The sequence below is a fragment of the Macaca mulatta genome, chromosome 13, assembly GCF_049350105.2.
Source record: "Macaca mulatta isolate MMU2019108-1 chromosome 13, T2T-MMU8v2.0, whole genome shotgun sequence".
Classification (NCBI taxonomy): Eukaryota; Metazoa; Chordata; class Mammalia; order Primates; family Cercopithecidae; genus Macaca; species Macaca mulatta.
This window is the reverse complement of record NC_133418.1, coordinates 37,766,509-37,789,388: the sequence shown is the minus strand read 5'-3', so window position 1 is coordinate 37,789,388 and position 22,880 is coordinate 37,766,509. Positions and strand designations below refer to the sequence as shown.

Genomic DNA, 22,880 nt, shown 5'->3' with positions numbered 1-22,880 from the left:
AAGCTAAAAGGTGAACTGTCACTTCCAGCAAGTGCCAGCAACATTTTGTCTTCCTCCCCAACATGAGTCAAGAATCATGTTTGATCTACCTGTAAAATTAACAAACCAGCAAAACACCTATATCATTCAGCCACCTTATCAAAAAAAATTTAACATTGGAAAATCTGTAATCTTCTGGTTTTAAAATAATTTATTTCATAGGTCTGTTTTAATTTCATGTCTCACAGCATACATTATTTAACCAAGAGGTGTTGGACAGAGATTGTAAAAAGGGAGGAAACATTTAGGATAAGAAACCGGCTCAATTCTATTAGAATTTGATCCTATCTTGTAACGTCTTGCTAGGATAAATTTCTATCATACTTCTTTTGTGCTTACAAAAAACATTAACTTCTGAATTTCCAATGTTGTAAATAAAAAATTTTACAATTAAGTATGCATTCAATTAACACACAAGGCAACCAAATAAATTCTGTCATCAACATTAGCATAATGTGTATTTCCTGTCACTGCACTAACATTAAACTAAACTTCAAACCACAAAAACATTGTGACTAACATTAAAAAGGCAAGCTGTAAGATACTCAAAGCTTATAAAGGACAAATTGCACATGGTTAAGATGGGACATCATTTGACAAGGGCTGGTGTTGTGCATATGGCTGCTTTTTTTTATAAGAAGGCCACCGGCAAACAGGGCAACAATGTCGGCCCCCAGCCAACCACATCACAATGCAATTCTGATGAAACACATGACCACAAGGCAACCCCATTAGCAAACATCCATTTTCAAAATTCTCTAGGCAAACAACACATTCAGTACAGTGCAGCATATCAGCAGGCCAAGTTAACCAATCAGGTTCCATATCTTCATTAGCATTATATGATCCATATGACCTTCCCTTCCTTTCATATGGGCTGGTCTGACAATATTTATTGGCACATGAACAAGCCTCAGCATCACAGTGACTTGCTGTTCCTGGAGAATTGTGAAATACGCTTTGCTTATCTTCAAATACTTCCTTCTCACTGCTCAAAGTGTATGTGTTCTCACTTTCTGAGTCATTTTCAGTATCTTGAGACCCCTCCGACACTTCCTCTTCAGACTGGACTCCAAGACATTTAAATCGCCACATTGGTAAGTTTTTAATATAATCAGTTGGTATCAGAGGGTGAAGCCAAAGGTCAGGAAAAGCTAAGCGCTCCAAGAATAAGTCAGGGTCTTCGTCCCAATCAGATTCTACAGGAAAGTTCTGAAAAGAAGCAATCGGGTGGAAGAGGTAGCTGGTGTACCAGTCCCACAGACTTGATAGCCATTCTAAGTTATTGGCATTGACTTCATCATTGTTGTTGTTGCGCCTTCTCTTCTTCTCAAAGTAATCAATTAGTAAACCATGTCCAAGGTATGTACTGAGAAACAGGGCTGGGTGTGAAGAGTAAAACATCCAGTCTGCCCTTACCCATGAAGCCAGTGTGGTTGTATTGGAATATCTCAACAATTTTAAGCTATATTCATAAAAGCTATCTAAGTAAGGTAGCTGTAAAAAGCCCAACACAGGTAGCCAGGAAATAATTAATAGAGAATTATATGTCCCTAAAGTGCTTATGAGAACCACAAATCGCTTGATGGTAGCTCCTTGTGTAATAAATAAGTCCATCCAAGCCATAAGATTAACTAGAACCAAGCTCAAAACAAACAGATCATTTACCTCAGGTTGTAATGAGCGCAAAAATGAATCCATGGCCTGAAGGGATATAAATTCGCCTGTGTGGTTTCCATATCTGTAAATTCCTTCAGGAGTTCTAAGTATGTATGATGGCATATTATATATGCCAATATCTGTCATATAACTCTTGTTGTCCCAATTTTCTACATTAACAAAAATAAACTCAACTCTTCCAGTAAACTTTATACTTAGTGCAGAGAAGAAAGCTGGGGGCTGGTCAAGGTTTGCAAATAGGTATATTTTTAACCAATACTGATCACTTTTATTCCATTCTTCTTTCAAATGTTCAGCATTATAAATGGTTTTGATCCGAGAAGCTGCATGAGCAGTTATCCATTTAAAAATGTGCTCTACTTCAATCTTGCGTCCACTGTATTCCTTAAGCATGACTTTCCCTTTTGAAGTACTTGTTTGTGGAACAGACATAATGAGTGTGGATCGGACCCAGCCTCTTCTCCTGCAATATCTATAAGAGAGGAAACTGTAAGTAAACAGCTAGGCTGTAATGCAATCAATTTATCTTCCCTGATAAATTTCTTTAGCACCTGTTCCCAAAACCAAATAATCTCCAAATAATCAAAAAGTAGTACCACTACTTGGCAGCTGTGAAAAGCAAGCTCTGTTTTTCTAGTTTGTTTTGTATTTCTATGTTTCTTTTTTTTTTAAAATAAAGTGTATCTTGAAAAGCCTGATTCAAAGGAATCAGCAATTACTTCAGCATCTCTTATGTACCTACAACTGCGTTATGTGCTAAGATCCAGAAGATAAGAATAATTCATGCTCAGAAGGAATTTAAAATCCTATTAAGGAGACAAAACAGAGATAAAACTTTATATATTCTGTTGCTAAATAATGCAAAAGAAGTTCAAAGTTTGGGCTGGTGCAGATTTCATGAATGGTTCAGGAATTGAACTAGGTCTTAAAGGATGGTTAGAATCCAGATGGGTGGAGAAAAGAGAAGAAAACAGATTATCCTAAGGCTGAGTCATTGGTTTGGTACAAGCTCCTTGAGGGTAGGAGTCATGCTCACCCATTTAATTAACAACTACCACAATGCCTGACTGCTACAAAGTAATCTGCACAAAAGCCAACCAAGAAAAGAGCAACTGCAAGCCCCATATATGTTTGTATTCTCTTATTTCTTCAATGAAGATTATGAAGAGGAGTATTTAACAAGAGGAAACAAAAACAGGAAGTATTTAGATTAAGAGGTTCACTTCAAGAATGATTCCCATTTTACAGCAGAGTATATTCAGAAGAATTTAACTAAAATTCAATCATTCGTTTAGATTTATTCAGTAGGGTCAGGACTCTCTTCCTTTTGGAAACCTGTCTACTGACAGGTTCTTGCTAGGAGACTTGTGACATCCATCTCCCCTTAGAAAACTAGGTAATGAGAGAAAATAAATATTAAAAAATGAAAACAGGCTGGGCGCAGTTGGCTCACACCTGTAATCCCAGCACTTTGGGAGGCCAAGGTCAGGAGATTGAGACCATCCTGGCCAACATGGTGAAACCCCATCTCTACAAAAATTAGCTGGCATGGCAACGCGCGCCTGTAATCCCAGCTACTTGGGAGGCTGAGGCAGGAGAACTGCTTGAACCTGGGAGGCAGAGGTTGCAGTGAGCTGAGATCACGCCACTGGCACACTCCAGCCTGGGCGACAGAGCAAGACTTTGTCTCAAAAAAAAAAAAAAAAAAAGAAAAATGAAAACAGCTGTTGTATCCCAGTAAAGAGATTGTAAGTGAAAATATTTTCCTTTTGTTTTTTATTTTTAAATTTTTAGTTATTTTATTTAAGAGATAGGGTCTTTCCCTGTCACCTAGGCTGGAGTGCACTGATGCAATCACAGTTCATTGTAGTCTTGAACTCCTGGGCTCAAGCAATTCTCCTGACTCAGCCTCCTTGAGTAGCTAGGACCACATATGCATGCCACCATGCCCGGCTAAGTTTTAAAATAATTCTTTGTAGAGATGGGCCTCATTATGTTGCCCAGGTTGCCTTTTGTTTTTAGTTTTAGCTCGTTTTAGTTTCTTTTTTCATGTACCACACAGAAGAGTTAATCTTTTGTTTTTACAAAGTATTTTTTTTCCCCAAAACCTACCATGTGAAATTTTTAAGTAAAATTTACCTCAATACAATTGTAAAAAAGACAATCTACCACATGGATACGTTTTATTTGTTACAGATTTGTATATGCATAGTAATAAATATCTGACTTCTCATTTTGCTACTCAGAATATTGATGTAAAACTCATAGATATTATGCTTTACTTAGCATGGATTATATTTTATTAAATAAGCATATTACACATCACATAATCAGATGAAGAGAGAAGAGTCTTGACATAGATAGCATATGGCTTTATAATGATATTATGACTAATTTTATCTCAGGGATTTTGTGATATAGTTTAAGATAAATGATGACAAGATGCTATGTTTTAAGACAAGGTTAGTGATGATTCTGGAAAACTGTCTAGGTGACTCAAAATCACAGACCGTGACTCTTAGCTTCTTGTTGAGTTGATTCACTTCCTTAATAAGACAGATTCCATTAATATCATTACTGTTTTAACTAAATGGTCTGAAAAGTATATATTCCTACAAAATAATTATCTTCTACTCAATGCAAAATAATAATTCATTGATTGACATGAATTCTATTTTTACCCTATCCCAAAAAAGTAACAAGTCAAATGCATATGAACAATTGTCTTATTTATATCTTAAATATCTTCGAGTATCTTTAACGTTTTCATTGCACATGATATTTGTGATGACACATTTCAACTCTTGGCCATCCATTTTATCTTCCTACTGTGGCCTCTGATTTGTGTCATAAATTAAATGACAGTCTTTCTGACAGAAAACTTACTTTGTAAAATGAACAAGTTCTAAGTGCAGACATTTCTTCATATAAGAAAACAAACATATTATGTGCTTTCTTTTCAGTTCAGAGCTAAGTAATAATTTTATCATTCCAGATAGAATAATGTTGTATTACCTTACATCAATACAAAAACTTTTATTGCCAATTCAAAATTTTTTTTTTTTACAATCTGAATAAATTCAATGACAATACCATGAAAATATCCTCTAGTTTTTAAACTAAACCTTTTGAGTTCTCTTAGAGACCTTTTAAGATCTCTTAGAGAATTTTAAGACTGAAAATGATAAGAAACATGGCTTGTGAGTTTTGGTCTTCCAGTTGCTGATGTGACATGCTATATTTAAAAAGAGCTAGGCTTGGTGACTTACACCTGTAATCCCAGCACTTTGGGAGGCCAAGGCAGGCGGATCACTTGAGGCCAGGAGTTCGAGACCAGTCTGGTCAACATGGTGAAACCCTATCTGAACTATACAAAAATTAGCTGGGCATGGTGGCGTGCACCTGTGATCCCAGCTACTTGGAAGGCTGAAACATGAGAATCGCCTGAACCCAGTAGGCTGAGGTTGCAGTGAGCTGAGATCGTGCCACTGCATTCCAGCCTGGGCAATACAGTGAGACTCCATCTCAAAAAAAAAAAAAAAAAAAAAAGAAAAAGAAAGAAAGAAAGAAAAAGAAACCTTAACGTTTCTGTTTATGTATGCTGTTTTTTCAGACAAGGTCATTGGCCTCCTTGGCTTTCCTGGCTCTCTCTGCAATCCCTTCTCTTCTCCTTCCCTGTTTTTTCCACAGGCCACCATCCCAGACACTCTTGCCATAAGGCTTCCTGTTTACCACTCAGCTCCTGCAATTCCCATGTCCTCTATCTTCTCTTTACCAACCCCCATCTCCCCAACCGTACCCACACATCATTACCACCTCATCTCCTATTTTCTCAAAAAAATTACAGAGTATGAACCTCATAGGAAAAGCTCTCTGAAATCGATCTGTTGGTTAGGGAATGCGAAGAGGCAGAGCCAGGCAAGGCCACTCCTTTTGGGTATATGGGGAAAGAAATTAAAGTTGCTACAACTAGACAGAGTCAGAAGCTGCTCTGAAGTGGTAGTCCTGAATGTTCTTAAGGGAGCTGCTCTGGTTTGGTTACGGTTTGTCTGTTCCCACCAAACCTCATGTTGACATTTTCTTCCCAGTGTGGCAGTGTTCAGAGGTGGGGCCTAGTGGGAGGTGTCTGGGTCATGGAGGCGGATCCCTCATGAATACTTAGTGCTGCTCTCAAGTTAGTGAGTACTAGCTCTGGCAAGACTGAATTAGTTCTTGTGGGAATGGAGTAGTTTCCTTGACAGTGAGTTGACATAAAGCCACATGCCCTTCACATGGGGTCACTTCCCCTTTGACCTTCTCTGCCATGTTCTGGCAGCACAGAAGCCTCATTAGAAGCTGAGCAGATGCTGGCACCATGCTTCTTATACAGCCTGCAGAACAGTGAGCTAAATAAATCTATTTTCTTTATAAATTACTCAGCCTCAGGTATTTTTTTTTTTTTTTTTTGAGACAGAGTCTCGCTCTTGTCACCCAGGCTTGGAGTGCAGTGGTGCAATCTCAGCTCCCTGCAACCTCCACCTCCTGAGTTCAAGCGATTCTCTTGCCTCAGCCTCCCGAGTAGCTGGGACTACAGGCACCCACCACCAAGCCCGGCTAATTTTTGTATTTTTAGCAGAGACGGGATTTCGCCATGTTGGCCAGGCTGGTTTTGAACTCCTCACCTCCGGTGATCCACCTGCCTTGGTCTCCCAAAGTGCTGGGATTATAGGCGTGAGCCACCACTCAGCCTCAGATATTCTTATAGAGCAACACAAAACAGACAAGGCAGGAGCTAAACAGGTAAGGAAAGTATAGCTCTACAGTGGGACCAGCATATTGAAGTCAGCTGCCCAGAGGCCACCCAGAGAAGGGACTACAGTCAAAGAATGCAGCACAGACTTTTGGTATTTTTAAAACTCCAAAATCAAGATGATGACTCAATTACTCAAAATATGTGATTAAAACACTTCCTGAATAACACTATTCTCTGCCCACTTATACCCTGCATTGAAATTCTGAACACTCTTTTCTGTATCTCTAAATTTTATTCTTCTATATCTCCATAGTCATCAAAAGAAGAAAAAAATGACCCTGACTAAGCATAGCTTCTACGGCAAGAACACTTCTTATTCCAGTTGGAGGACTTTCCAAATGAGGTGTCAGGGACACATTATTGGAACTGGTACAAGTCACTGTGCAACAAAATCATTTTCTGATGAAGCTGAGTAGAAGTACTTTTTTTAAATAACAAAAACTACAGCTACAATCAACAAAAAAGCAAAAAGTTACTCAAAAAAACATTGCTTCAATTGTAAATAAGAGCTAGGATTATTTGAAGATGAAGGATTTAGAGAAAAACATCTGGAGCTAAGTTATATGTATCTCTTCACCATTTCTCAGCTAATACAGAATCAGAGCTTTTTGAAAGAAGAGCTAAACAAATTTGCACTAAAATCCACTGTACTGAATTATGACACTTCTGATGCACTCTGATTTATAAGATTATGATCTGTCTGCCCCCACCTAATCATTCTTTCAGTTTTTCATATTTAACAGATTTTTGTTTTTGAATTCTTTATTATCTAATAACATTAGACTTTAATTAATGTATTCAACTTTATATATTTTTAAAATGTGTTTTTATTTGATATTTTCTAATATATTTATAAACTATAATGTTTGAAATATATTATTTAGTTCTATTGAGTTTTTAAAAATACATTAAGTATTTTAAAAGAAGATAGTGATATGAATACTGACTTTTGACATAAATTAAAAAATCTAAATATCAGCATCATCATTTGTTCTAGGTATTGTAAAAATCAGTGAGGGACACAAAGACCTTTCACTTAGACTCTATTTGGAAATAGGATCTTTGGTAAATGATGGATGGAGATCAGAATGATTTCCTTTTCAAAAGAGCATTAAGACTTAAGCTATCTTGGACATTTCAACAAAAAGTCAATGGGATGTGATTAAGATTCTGTGGTTACCAGCCTGGCAACACAGCAAGACCCCATCTCTAAAAAAAAAAAAAAAAAAAAAATTAGCCAGGTGTGGTGATGCATGCATATAGTCCTAGCTACTTGGGATGCTAAGGTAGGAAGATCACTTGAGCCCATCCATCAGTTGGAGGTTGCAGTGAGCTATGATCACACCACTGCACTCCAGCCTGAGTCACAGAGCCAAATCCTGTCTCAAAAAAAGAAAAGAAAAAAAGACTCTGTGGTGAAGATGAGCATGAGAGCTTTGCAGGTAGATGAGGAGACTAAATGTGACTTAAGAGATGCAGGAACTTCCCTCCTATTCCCAACTCTTAGGGGAACTCTACCATCGATCTCACCTTATATTACTAGCAGGCAAAACAGGGGTTCTAAGCAGAAAAGAAGTAAATGTAAGGCTAAGGAAAGGAGGTATAGTCATGGTTTAGGAGAGTTTTCTACAACCAATGGGTTGCCCATTACGGCTAACACATATAAAGGATGCAAGTTAGGCATATTTACCTATGTTAGAAACTAGCTAATATTGTGGGGTTTTTGACATATATATATATGCCTCCTCCTCCACACAAAACAAAAACATGCTGTACATGCTAATCTTTCATTAAATATTCACCAAATGGAAAATTAAATGAATGAATGAGTCTAAGTTATAACTTGTTAGCATGAGAAATGGAAAAAAAAAGGCATTTCAAAGAAGAAATAATGGAATAATAAAACAAGAAATAATGTGACAGACTGAATACTGGAAATGATGACAAAAAAACAAAACATAAACAAAAACACCTCTGAGGATTCTTATTTGAGAAAATGGGGGGAAAACCAGCGAAGGACAGAAAAAAAGAAAGGTAGAAAGATACATGGATGATTAAAGAAAAAGAGAATGAATCTGATTTCAGATACTAGGTTTCAGGGAAAAGAAAATATCTAGGGATACTTGCAGAGCCAATGGAAATAAGCAAAGAAATGCAAACTAGAGGTCAGAATGATAGAAGAAGATTTAGATCAGCACAGAGATATCACCTAAAGCTATGAAAAAACACAGAAGAGCCAGAGAAAGGGACAGGGAGAGAGAGGGAGATAGAGAAGACAGAGATAGATCTTAGAGTAAAAGTAATTAACTGCCAGTTTATCAAAAACTATTAATCAAGCACCTGTGTAACTAAGAGTGTGCTACACATTATAATAAGCTTTCAGTTGAAGCAGGCTTCTAGTATCATTGTCCTTTTCAAACAAGAAAGATGCTGGTCAGGACTCAAATTCTAAGAATTGCCTAATCAACTTACCTGGGATCACTGGAACAGTTAAATGTGCCTGTACGTATTCCAAATCTTGACACCTTTTTAACCATTTTCTCCCAGTGAATTTTGCCCACCAAGGGACTTCTGTCATTTGCTATGACCTATTCCCAAAAAAAGAGAAAAAGGAACTTGAATTACCTAAAATGGAGTCAAACCAACCATTTATATCAACAATATAATTTCACTTAAAAAAAGATATTCTATTCCCAGTTATTGTTTATTGTATCATCACATTATCATTACAATTCTTATAGAAGGAGCAACTATCCAATAGGAAAAAAGACTTAAAACACTGAAAAGTAAATTAAACTCTCCCACACTCTGTGGCACTTACAAAGAGAGGTAGGGAGTCAAAACTGTATTAAAAAGCTAGCCATGTTCTCCACCATGTGGCCTCTTCTCTCTAATTAAGTTACACAGAAAGAAAATGGCCCTTGGAATAATTTCTCTTTGCTCTGAAAAGAAAATTTTAAACAATAATCCAAATAAAGCTTACTAAAAATTATCACATGTAGGTTCAACAAGTTCAAATTTCACTGTTTAAAAAGTATAATTATGGAGCCAAGAGTCAAACACATGTTTTCTATTAAAGGACGTTTTGACTAAATCAATAAATACTACTACTTCTATGGCTTTTTGCTTAACAATCATGAATGGCTCTAACATACAAAAATAATTACCATAATGAATTTTACATTATTGAACTTGTACTTCAAATTTGCAAGAGCTTTCAAACACAATTAGGATTAGGAAAAGAAAAAGAATCTTAAGAAAAAGAGGCCAGGTGTGGTGGTTCACGCCTGTAATCCCATGTTGGGAGGCCGAGGCAGGTGCATCACTTGAGTCCAGGAGTTCAAGACTAGCCTGGCCAACATGGCAAAACCCTGTCTCTACTAGAAATACAAAAATTAGCCAGGCGTGGTGGTAGGCACCTGTAGTCCCAGCTGCTCAGAAGGCTGAGGCATGAGAATCACTTGAACCTGCAAGGTGGAGGTTGCAGTGAGTAGAGATCGTGCCACTGCAATCCAGCCTGGGTGACAGAGCAAGACCTTCAAAATATGTTAAGACTTCTCTTATAAATGTCAGCCTTTCTAATCATTAATACCTTTCCCTTTATCTCCTAATCTTCCTGCCTTTAATGAAGGCAGAATTTCAAAGCAGATACCAGTAAAAACCAAAAAACATTAAAAACAAGACCATAAAAAATAACTAAATGGGAAGTTAAAGGAAAGCCAAAAATGTCTAAAGTCATCATGAAACCATCTGTTTAAGTCCAGGGTATATAGGCCAAGTTTATTTTCATAAATGTTATATTACTGATACTATACAATTCAAAATTACAACATAATACTCTGGGGACCTCTGATCTTTCTGGGAGGAAGGACCATTTTCACACTCACAAAGCCTCCAGGAAGTGAAGTTGCAGGTAGGTATGTAAAATGAGTGCTGACAGTCAACTCCTTGGGAGATACAAGAGGTGGTACAGCCACCTCATCTGTGGCCTCTCTGCTAGAACGTCTAACAAATGTCAGAGGGCAGCAGAAGAGACAGCACATGGTGATGACAAGTGACTTGAAGTGCCAAATAACCCCTGTGACATTCCACTACCATCCTCATACTTACCAAGACACACATGCATACATAACACTTTATCACATAAGTCTGAAGCTTAATGAATACATATACACAATTTAGGGCATTAAGCAAATGGTTTCGATATTACTTTTTTTTTTTTAAGGGACAGGGTGTCACTCTGTTCCCCAGGCTGAAGTGCAGTCGCTCAATCATGGCTCACTGCAGCCTCAAATACCTGGCCTCAAGTGATCCTCCTGCCTTGGCCTCCCAAGTGTTGGAATTCTAGGCATGAACCTCTGCACCCAACCATGGTTTTGATACTACTTTTTAATGAAAATAAGTGGTCTTATTGAGGCAGATACAATTTATTCAAATACTCAAGACAGTTGAAGTAACCAGGAAGAAGGCAATCTGGGGACATGGACTTAATAGGTGAAAGCTCTTTTGAAGGATGCTTATATCAGTTACCCTACCCAGTAAGTCCCTAGCTTTTACATTTTTCTCTGGCCCCAAAGTACTTTATAAGTTTTACCTAGGAGGCCGGATGCGGTGGCTCACGCCTTTAATCCCAGCACTTTTGGAGGCCGAGGTGGGTGGATCATTTGAGGTCAGGAGTTCAAGACCAGCCTGGCCAACATGGCAAAACCCCACCTCTATTAAAAAAACAAAAATTAGCTGGGCGTGGTGGCGCACACCTGTAATCCCAGCTACTTGGGAGGTTGAGGCAGGAGAATCGCTTGAACCCGGGAAGCAGAGGTTGCAGTGAGCCGAGATTGTGCCACTGTACTCCAGCCTGGGTAACAGAGCAAGACTCCATCTCAAAAATAAAAAAAAAAAAAAAAGAAAGAAAAAAAGGTTGTACCTAGAAAATCAGGAAGATCAAACAAAGCAGACTGCTGCTGCCTCTTCTCTTTTTTTTTTAATTTTTATTGCTACCACTCAAGAGTCAATCTGGTAGTTCTTTTAGTCAACTAATCAAAGACACGTTTAACTTATTTTTCAGATTTCTTAGGAAGATTAAGAAGTATGTGTGCAAGCATACTACCATACTCTTTACTCTTTGCTGTCTTTCAAAAATAACTCACTTTTCAGGCATTATCCTATTTCTTGATCAAGGTTGCAAATAACCCAAACATTTCAGGTCTGTGTGCAGAATGACACTGCTCCAAGGAGTTTAGAGGTTGCCTCGCCAGTGTAAATATTTAGTTCCTAAGTCTGGAGGCAGCTTTCAGTGAAGACCCTGTTCACTGCACAGGTATCTTTGAGACATGTGATAAGAGCTCCAATGTTAGGAAAAGAAGGAGGAATGAGAGGGGTTCTTCCCAGGTACGTCCTGGTTCCAGCAGAGATAGCAGGAGTGAGTGAAAAGAGTTGAGAACATACTTGTACCTGGGGCAGGTACAAGACAATGTTCAATGCCAGGGCCTTATTTATTCAGCAACCTGTTCTAGCATTTGTTTTTGAAGGGTCTAAGGATCCCTGACTGAGCTACACAAAAATGAAAAATCTTGTAGGCATTGCATGAAAGCATTTTATATTACTTTACAGCTATATTTATGCAATTAAAAATTTGTTCAATGTCCTATATAGTTATATAATTCAACTGAAGGTTTAGCATAAATTAAATCTGGTGGAGTTTAAATTAACCAACCACTATAAAAATGCTAATATTTTCACAAAATAACTAATATAGCTGAGTCACAGAGCACAACAAATATTCTCAGCCTAATATATATATATATGCCTTATATGTTATGTATTTTATATATATATATACACATACACACACACACAAACACACACACTATGTCATACTAGTAAGAGTCCCCAATTTATAGCTCATATCCTAGAAGGATGCATGATGATTCTGAGTAGCATTCATATGGCTGGTCTCATTAAAAGGAGAGACATTTTCCTCAGCAGCTCAGGAAGGAACACTGTATGTGGGGAACATTTTCAAAGACTAGAAAAAAACTGGAGAAAGTACAGCTTGAGTTCCAGGTCTGGAACAGACCTGGCAACACAGGCTAGAAGTGAAGCAATCTTTCCATTCCCTTTCCCAGGATATCTGCCTCTGGCATCCCCACACTTGCTCACCACTGTGGTCCCTGCAGCTAATATAGTGCCCAGCTCATATGGGTGCTCAATAACTATTTATGTCAAACCAAACAATTTCAGCTTCTTACAGTTTAATAACTCATTCTTCTAGTTCTGATTACACAGAGTCTCTAAAGGAAAGACTCTTAAGCTTCTGAGTTCTGTTATAATCAAAGTCCCTTCCCCAGCAACCTGTACCAAGATGTTTTCTGGATAAATAGTACTCTGCTAAGCAACTGCATATTAATGTTCTTGATCTCAGTCAGACATAAAGATGTCTAATTCAGTGCATTTTAAAATGCCCATTATTTAGAGGTGAGGTTTATCACTGATCAAACCATGTGGCATACCCCTTTTAATATTGTTAATCTCCATACAATAACATCCAGGTTTAGTTAAGTAACATAACTCCCTGGAGCAATAAGAGCATTGTGCTACGATATTTTCTGCATTCTCAGTATTTCATTTTAATAGGGAGTCTCTACTTTCAAAATCATAAGGCAACCTAGTATATACACGCAAACTATATAAAATCATTAAGAGTTGGCCGGGCGCGGTGGCTCAAGCCTGTAATCCCAGCACTTTGGGAGGCCGAGACGGGCGGATCACGAGGTCAGGAGATCGAGACCATCCTGGCTAACCCGGTGAAACCCCGTCTCTAGTAAAAAAATACAAAAAAATAGCCGGGCGAGGTGGCGAGCGTCTGTAGTCCCAGCTACTCGGGAGGCTGAGGCAGGAGAATGGCGTAAACCCGGGAGGCGGAGCTTGCAGTGAGCCGAGATCTGGCCACTGCACTCCAGGCTGGGCGACAGAGCCAGACTCCATCTCAAAAAAAAAAAAAAAAAAAAAAAGAGTAAGGACAAGTGATTGACAAAAATAAAACAGTGGTCTTTTAACTTTTTGTATTCTTACTTTATGAATTTATAAATTTTTTTACCACTACAAAATATAAGATAAAGTGGCTTGCTATGTTTCACCTCTATAGTAGTGTCAAGAAAGAAATACGTAATTTAGAATCTCCTCGAACAAAACTATTGTCTAGGAGCAAAGATAAACAAGTTTAAAATCAGCTATTAATTCTTGTAAGCCAAACAGGAAATATATTGATGTAATACTTCAGTAAATATTGACCCAAAGCTTTATTTTAAATCATACGATGCTTCTCACTGTTACAATTCCAGTGACTTTAAATTCTGTATGATGTAACACAGCCAGTAGGCAACAAAAATGTCCTTCTTTGAACTATAACAAAAGTCAAAACAGAGAAATAGAAATGTTAAGAAGAGGATAAATCCATAAAACCCATAAATTATGCTAACTTCTCCACCTCAGAAGCCTATCCAATGTGCCATCTGCCTCTCTGACTAAGGGTCTTTTGAAAGATAAGTAACCATCTTCTGTTTGTAATGCTATGAAGACTGGGGCCAAATAATCCACAAAACTGTTAAATGAATAGCTAATGAAAGATATGAGCTTGGGTTAGGAACAAAGGGGAAAAACAATGTTAGAAATAACTTAGAAAAAAGAGCACTTGGTTCTTCATGTATATCATAGTGTGTCATTGGTAAAGATGTCATACATACGTTGCTACCTTGAAAACTAAAATTAATTCTGTTCACGTTACAGAGACTATATTGTAAAATGGACCTGGAAAAGCTTGAAAATGTGAAGAGGATTGAACTGGCTGGCATCTGTGCATCTTCATCTATGAAAACACTCCTCATAGACTTAAAACAAATGACAGAGAACAAATTAGTCAGCTTCTTCTAAAATACAGTGGCCTCCCCTTATCCTCAGTTTCACTTTCTGCAGTCAACTGCAGTCCGAAAATGCTACATACAATTAGATATTCGGAGAGAGAGACACCACATTTACATAAATGTTATTTCAGTATATTGTTATAATTGTTCTATTTTTATCATTAGTTGTTGTTACTGTGCCTAACTTATACATTAAACTTTATCACAGGTATGTATGTATAGGAAAAAACATAGATTATATAGGATTGGTACTATCCATAGTTTCAGGCATCCACTGGGGGTCTTGGAATGTATCCCCCTCAGATAAGGAGGGACTACCGTAAACAGAAAATAACAACAATTCAAATTGTTAAAAACTGAATTCTTGAAAGTTATCCTTTACAATAGATTAATATATATGATCTGAGCTGAAAGAATGGCAAGCAATGGAGACGACATTTCTCTTCTGTTTCTAGTAGATATTTTCAATTTTAAGCATAGTTTTAAAAAAAATACAACCCTCTTTTAAGGGCTTAAACCAAGGTGGCTGTGCTGATTGGCTTAGCTGGCTAGTTCACAGTGCCACGGACAAGGTTTCAATCTCATTCTTCTCAGTTGTCCTGACAGAGATTGTTCTTTCAGACCAGGCCAGCCATTTGACAGATGTAAGCCACTGGCCTCAAGGAACACAAGCCAGACAGTGGTGGTCAGTGCAAACCTTGAGCATCATTGGAAAAATTAAGTAGGTGTCCTACTGCATCATTTCCATATACAGAAAACCATAGAAATACATCCTATTTTTTAAGAGTTGTTTTTCAGCTATTAATACCTATGAGGTTTAAAAATATTTTCAGAGAAAAAAAATTTAGCAACTAGAATTTACAATGCTACCATTTACTATCATTATTTGTTCTTCACTTCATTTGCCACCTTACCAGAGAATTCCTTGCCACTCTCCTCTCCTTAATCTGCTTATTTTTATTCTTAGTACTTTCCACTAACTGATGTTATATTAAATATTTATTTGGTGTCTGCCTCTCCCAACTAGAATGTGAGCTACCTGACAGAGCAAGGACATAGCTTGGTATGTGTTTCTGGTATATCTTTAGGGCCCAGAACAGGGCCTGGCACACCCACAACTGCTAAATAAACTTTTGATGAATTCTGTCACATATTTATTACAGGAGCTTAATTCATAAATATCTTTAACAGGACATCAAAAACAGTAGATCATTTATAAGCCAAGAATATACTGCTAACTATTGAACCAGAATGTATTTGTTGTCTATAGGCAGCAGCCTATATAGCAAAAGAACTCAAGACTTTTGACATGGCCTTCCATGTTTCAAGGGTGCAACATCTTCACTATTTATTTCCATGGGATCAGTCAATGTGGATGACAAACATTTAGACACTGAACGCAGGGCAGTGGGACTGGCTATTCAACTCATCTTCAGTAATAAAATCTAAAATTATCAAAACCAGTGTCTTTCTCAATCAGACTATTAGAAATAAGTACCAGAGAAAGGAAATGGAATAACAATATACTTATAAATTAAAGCTTTAAAAAAGCTACAGCTTATTTTTCAACTCCAATTAACACAGAAATAAATTAAAATTTAAACAGATAATGTATGGACTACACCTATACCCTCGCATTCTCTCCCATTGCTGAACTTAAAATTACTGAATTAGATTATCTGGAAGGTAAAAGGACAAATGCAATAGGAAGGTTACAATAAAGAAAGGCTATGGATAAACAATGTCATCTCTGGAAGAATTCCCAAACCTCAACTCTTTAGCACAGAGGACTACTGTAATATTTTATCCTTTTTAGATGTATATGTATTTATTTGAGGTCACGTACAACAGAAAAACGTACCTATTCACAATCATACTGCTAGTCAGTGACAGTACCAGACCTGCAACTAAGGTCTCTGAACTCAAAGCTTTTCCTACCATATTTGCAGTCTTTACTCTCAGAAAGAAACATGAAGAAACTATTTTAATTTTCATGCCCTGAATCAAACTTTGCCTACTCCAGGGTGAAATGACAAGAGTACCGGACAAGAAATCAGAAGATCTGGGTTTCACCCTGGTTCAATATTACCAACTAGTTCCATGACCTTGGGCAAGCTAGTTCACCTCTCAGAGTCTCAGAAAAGGTTAGTCTGATACAATTTCCAAGCTTCAGCCATTCACAGACTACATTAATAATTTTAGCCACATTCATGCTGTTAATTTACTTGATATGTCACTTTAAGTGAATGTACAGTTTTAAAATGTAAATAACTTTAGTCCTTCCTAAGCAAAATTTATGAAATTTACATGTTAATATAATTTTTCTAATTTAAATGAAAATATGTAAACGATAATGCGTGCCCACTTGCCATAAATTACATCTTGGAAAGTATAAAATATTTTTAAGGTCCTTCATAGCTCTAAAATTCTAATATGCTAATTAAGTCTCACAGTTTTGCTATCATACAAACGAGGGTTAAAAATTATAATCTCATCATCATGAGCTATGTAATAAGCACCCCCACCATTTTCCGCAACAGCTTCTCTATAGTCACAAAGTTGGCTATTTCCCTAATAAATGATTACTTTTACTTTAGGGTTCTTACTTACATATAAAAATTATTCAGGCCACTGAATTAAAAACTGGAGATAACAAAAACTGAGAGAAACAGTGCAAATCACTAAATAAAAGGGATATATATGTGTATTTCTCAATTCAACAAAGGTCCAATAATTAAAATAGATTTGCTTCTGGGGATTCTAAACAAAAAGTTGACTCCCATCCCCCAACTTTCTCTTTCCCACTAGTCAATTTTCATTTTCCTCAGTCTCCAAAACCTTTTAAAGATACTAGAGCCTCCCTAAGAGAACTAAGTTATGTGTGAGAAACAAGACACAAGTACACGAAGTGTCACTGGCTAGTACATACTATTTGAGTAAAAATAATTTTTTAGGGTTCTCAAAATATCAAATTATCACTGCTTTTCATACCTGAACCAGCCAGATGCCATCTTTTGTGTCTTCCACAAGCTCATAGAAGTGCATTTCACCACTGAAATTGGTACTAGAAACCGATTCCGATGCTTCTTCCTTGAGAGCAGAATAGAGCTCACCCTCCATCAAGTCACCTAAAGAAAGGAAAAGAGTAACACTAATAAGGTTGCAAGAATCCTAGATTCCCAATTTCAGTAATTCCATTTTTTAGACTGTTAAGAATCATGATATTGTACTTTCATTGTATTCTATAGACAAGAGCTACTAGTAGAACCTGAATATACCCACTTAGGTGTCATACATTCAATAAGTATGTAGTAAGAACTTCCTACGTGTCAGGCAAAAGCGAACAAAATAGACAAAAATCTATCTCTTATAGAATAGGGCTTGTATTTTAGTGGGGTTATCACATAATTATTAGGAAATTACCAAATTTGTACCACTCCAAAAAGGCACCACTTTATTAATTATTTAGTTTTACGTATGACACATACAGGCTTCATATACATTTTTAAACAGTATGGCTCATATGCTTCTTACTTAAAAGATGTAGAATTGGGTTCACAGAATTTGCCATCAGCCCTGCTTAAAAGAGCAACAGGGTTTGCATGACTTGGAGGTTAGAACTTTACCTGTTAGAACAAACTTCACATTCATATACAAATTTACAGTGTAAATTTAGAGCTTGTATCATTAAACAAAAAGGAAAGGAAAACACTAAAGTCAAATTATTTTAACTTTTGCCTTAAATATTAAACAGTGAGAAACCAAGCACTGCACCATGATAGCAGCAAAACCATTCACAATAAACACTTAAATTTTTAAACCGCTATACCATGACTTTTCTGCCATAAAATGTGATTTGAGTCATATTGGGCTGTGCGTCTTAAAGTTATATGTGGACACCTAATACATTCAATGTGCCAAGTATTTTTAGTCCCGAAAGAAGGCAATAATAAATAACTGTCAAAAGAAAAAATGTGTGATCAAATTATTTTCCATAAAAAATGATGGCTTTAGTAATTAAGACACTTCTCATCTCTAAACCAAGAGAGTTTATTTAGTAGAGATCTTTTACCCTAGTTACTCCACTTCTTCCCCCTATGGTAAAAATAAGAATCACCATAAACCAGCCAGCAAACAAGGGGCAAGAATAATACACGATTTTATATTTTCTCTAACGAAATATTTATCACTTTTGCAGAGTGGGTTCCTCTCCTCTATCCTAACAGTGAGATACGAGTTTTATAACCCACAACCTACAAATATCCAAGTGTTAAACTGCTAGCTAGTTCATATTCTTGTCTATCACGCTACATGTCTATAGGGTACTAAAGAAGGAAAAGATTTGTCTTGTAAAAGACAGCTGACAGAAATACTTGAAACAACAAAAAAAGATAACCATCAGTTTCAGCTGCTCCCTACAGCAACGCAGAAAGCCTTTCTCAAATTACATTCCACTTTCAGGAAGTATATCCAAACAAAGGTATACTTTGTCCAGCAGTGAAAAAAAGTAATCATATTTCTCACCCAATCCTACCAAAACCAACAATTACGAAAAACACATTATTTAAGACATTGAATATTCTCTCAGGACTATTTCACTTATATTTCTCAACCCATTAAACAATGTGCCTGTGACACAGAAGACAAAAAAAAACTTTTTCTTACATCCAAGATGCAAATTTAAAAAAATCCTAACAGAAATATAATATAAACTAGAACATGGCAAGCATTTATACAAAATGCTCATCTTACTCAGACTTACTCGCCTTTTCAGACTTAAAGTCGGTGTACACTGTCTATATTCAAACTCATGATTTAACTAACATTCAAATCCTAGGCCCAAGTGCCTCTGATAGTAAGTATTCCAAAGATGGGTCCCCACTCTGGGTACCTTATTATTACTATCGTGACAAATACTACTATTGACAGACAACGTTTTGGAGTTTTTCTTACGTTTTTATGAACTTCAACTGACAAATAATGCTTTCCAGTTTGTAACTAGTTCATATTCCCGAATTTTGAGAAAATCACTCAACTTAGTAAACAACGCTAAGAAGCCACACTTTAAACTGTCATTTTACGACAACCTTAAAAGGATACACCAACACCCCTCCAAGTAATTTCAGCCTCCTCCTCAAAGCTGGGATCCGCATACTTGATTGTAGAAAGCTTGGACGAAGCAACCTGGGCAGCTTTAACCCTTCCAGGGAAGGCCTCACTCTGGGGGAACAGCCAGGTACCAGGAGGTACAGGTCGTCCCCTCTCCCAGGTGGAGGGGGCCCTAGGGGAAGCTCGATACTCGCCTGACTTTTCCACCAGCTCCCGGACATCCTTCTTCTCAGGCAGCCCTGAGTAGCCCAACCCTCGGCACTCCAAAATGGTCTTCAGCTTCTTGAAGCTCAGCGCCACTGGATCCACCAGCTGGGTGGCAAAGATGCCAGTTTCATACCACACAATGGCTTCAAAAAACCTGGCCAGGACGAACAGGACCAGGAAATAGAGGAGCAAGAAAAAAAGCTTCAGCCACATCTTCCCTGGCGTCTTCTCTCTTTCCAGAGAGCTCGGAATACGGGAGAGAGAAGGGTCGAGGGCGGAGGCAGCGGCTCGGTGGCAGCTTGGGCGAGGGCCCCGTGTCCACGCGCGGGCCACCCGGCGCCGTCACTGGCCGGCCATCCGCGACGGGGAGGCAGGTGACGGGATCTGCGCGGGCGTGAGGTGGCGACGAGGGACGCAGAGGCGCAGAGCCTCGCGCCGGGCCTCCCAGTCAAGAGGCGACAAAAATAAATGGGAAAAACTCACAACCGCCATCCATTAAGCACCGAGAGGCGAGGGGCGCGGGGAGAGCTCACGGGAAGAAAACGAGGGACGCTTCCCTCTGCGGGGGACACTGACCCAGGTGGCGGGGTCGGCCCTCCGGCGCCGCGATCTCAAGGGGGAGGGGGAGAGACCAAAAAATAACTCAGATTCGCCAGGAGCCGGAGATCCGGGCGGCAGGCCCGGGCCCGAGGGGCCGTGGGGGCCGGACTCCCGCGGCCGCGGGTCAGGAGGGCGCGGCGCTCGGCCGGGCCAGGCCTGGGGCCCAGCGTGTCCTGCGCGGGGAGGAGCGACCGCCGCAGCGCCGCGCCCGAAGCCCAGGCCCCAGGCCCCGCCGACCGCCCAGGATCCGCGAGAAGCACGGCGGGCACGGCGGCGGCTCCACGTTAGCTCGGGCCGGCTGGCGGGCGGCGCCTCTCAGGCAGGCGGGCACCGCGGCCCGGCCCAGGATGGGGCGTCGCGGTCCCTGCAGAGGGAATCGGTCTCGGTGGGAAAAAACCAATAACAGGCCCTGAGACTGCTCCTCCAGGCGGCTACCCGGCTGCCTCCCGGCCACTCAGCGCCTGCCCCGCTCGGATGGGCGGCGCCGGTCGCGGCACGGGTCCCCAGCACCCCCGCCACCTCCGGAGGCCGCGGCCGTAGCCTCCACAGCCGTAGATCAGGGACGGCCGCGGCCGGAGCTGAGACACAACAACTGACGTCGGGACGAGGCGGGGCTGGGGCGGGGCCTGCAGGGCAGGCCCGCAGGGGCGGAGGGCGGGGAATTCGGGGAGCCGCGGGGCTCCTGGACAACCGAGCAGAGAGTGGGAGGAGAGGCGGAGCCCCAGCCTGGTCGGGGCCTTCCCGCGGTGCCGAAAGTTGCCTGTCCGTGCTTTTGTTGCGTGGTCTCCTCTTTTGCCCCGCCAATGTTTAGCAATTGATTTCGTCTGAGTATTAGTCTTTGGACTGTATCACTTTGTGTATTTTCTGTAAAAATAGAGCAGTTAATTATTCTCTTAAAATCGATAAAAATAGAAATATACGTTTTTTGATGAATCCTGGTGAACAGCGAAATTTTTGGCACAGTTGGTTTGAGATGGTAGAAGGTTAAACCCAGAAAGCAAATGTTTTGCCCCCTCTTCATGAGAATATGGCTTTGCACATGTGTGTTGGAGGAGGTTTGGCCAAAACTGGAGTTAGCGTTATCCTAGGCCCAGTTGTCGCTGCCAGTTATAGCCTTTTCCCTCCTTCAGTCTCAGGGGTGTTAAAAGCCTGGTGTGAACTCCCTGAGTTCCTAGGACAAAGGTTGTTGAATGTTGATACGTCCAGGTGCAAAGTTCTGGGTGCTTTATTTTGTACATGGGCCGGGCGCGGTGGCTTACTCCTGTAATCCCAGCACTTTTGGAGGCCGAGGCGGGCAGATCACGAGGTCAGGAGTTCGAGATGATCCTGGCTAACACGGTGAAACCCCGTCTCTACTAAAAATACAAAAAAAAAAAAAAAAAAAAAAAAAAAAAAAAAATTAGCCGGGCGTGGTGGCGGACGCCTGTAGTCCCAGCTACTCGGGAGGCTGAGGCAGCAGAATGGCGTGAACCCGGGAGGCGGAGCTTGCAGTGAGCCGAGATCCTACCACTGCACCACATCCAGCCTGGGTAACAAAGCAAGACTCCATTTCAGAAATAAATAAATAAATAAAATAAAAATAAATAGTCACATGGACAAGCATGCGATACCCGATTCTGTGCTTATAAATTTAACAGGGCTGAACGTACTCTTTACCTCAATCTCTGTCAGTCTTGAGGGAGGAAGGAGTTGGGTTCATAAATTGAACCAGGTTGTCTTTGACCAGCCGCTTTTGATAAGGAAGGAAAACAAACAAACAAACAAAAAGCAGGAATTACTGGGAAATGTGACTATTTGTGCAAAACTATCAACTATCCGAAACTAGGGGTGACAGTTTTAGAAAGAAAGGGATATGATCCCGGGTCATGGAGCAAGTGAGGAACGAGAAGCAAAGAATGGACTGTGAGAATGTAGCCTCCGAATGGTGCCCATTTAAAATAAAGTGAACAAGGGCGTTTCAGTGCCGGGCTGGTGGGGGAGGAGTTGGAAGGGGCTGGGCCCGGGGAGCATTGAGAATCGGAGAAGGAGGTGTAGGAATGTCCAGCCAGGGACTGGACACTGCCCCTGTGTCTTTAGCTTCCATGTGGCTTTGTTCTAATGGCTGGCAGATCGGTGTGGGAGACTCTGGTTCTGGAATTTCAGAATTCTTGGGCATGTCACTGTGACCCTGTGATGATACTGTTGTCCAAACCTTGACACTTAAGATGATGTCCATCACCTCAAAGGAATGGTCAGTACTCGCTAGTGAGGAGAGACTGACCCAATCTCAAAAATACAGAAGAGGGATGGGCAGGGAAAGTTGGTGTGTGAGCTGAGGGTGGAACCAGTGAGGCCAGAGTTCCAAATTGGAAAAAAAAAATTAGCATTAGAGTGTGGGAGGGACTAGAAAGAAGGAATTAAGGAACTCTTTTGAAATTTCTTGTTTGTTTCAACTGCCTCCCATCCCAACCCCCTTGCTTTGTTTAGTTCATGGTTTAACCCACAGGAGGGATAAAAGCATTGATAAGAGAACACATTGAGTCATCTGAATATGA

At 39.6% G+C, this 22,880-nt stretch overlaps 1 protein-coding gene and 1 long non-coding RNA gene across 3 annotated transcripts; one reads left to right on the top strand and one right to left on the bottom strand.

Moving 5' to 3' along the window:
* Positions 1-173: 173 nt before the first annotated feature.
* On the bottom strand, positions 174-20,956 carry RNF103 (ring finger protein 103). Of its 2 annotated transcripts, XM_077958315.1 has the most exons (5): positions 20,866-20,956; positions 19,734-19,900; positions 17,422-17,558; positions 8,984-9,099; positions 176-2,191 (listed from the first exon to the last, which is right to left on the bottom strand). In XM_077958315.1, exons 3-5 carry the CDS (start codon positions 17,548-17,550, stop codon positions 616-618), a joined length of 1,821 nt encoding a protein of 606 aa, XP_077814441.1. In that variant the 5' UTR covers positions 17,551-17,558; positions 19,734-19,900; positions 20,866-20,956; the 3' UTR covers positions 176-615.
* On the top strand, positions 2,016-15,583 carry LOC114671912 (uncharacterized). The gene is made up of 2 exons (XR_003722075.2): positions 2,016-2,208; positions 14,297-15,583. It is a non-coding gene; the product is annotated as an uncharacterized LOC114671912 (long non-coding RNA).
* Positions 20,957-22,880: the final 1,924 nt, after the last annotated feature.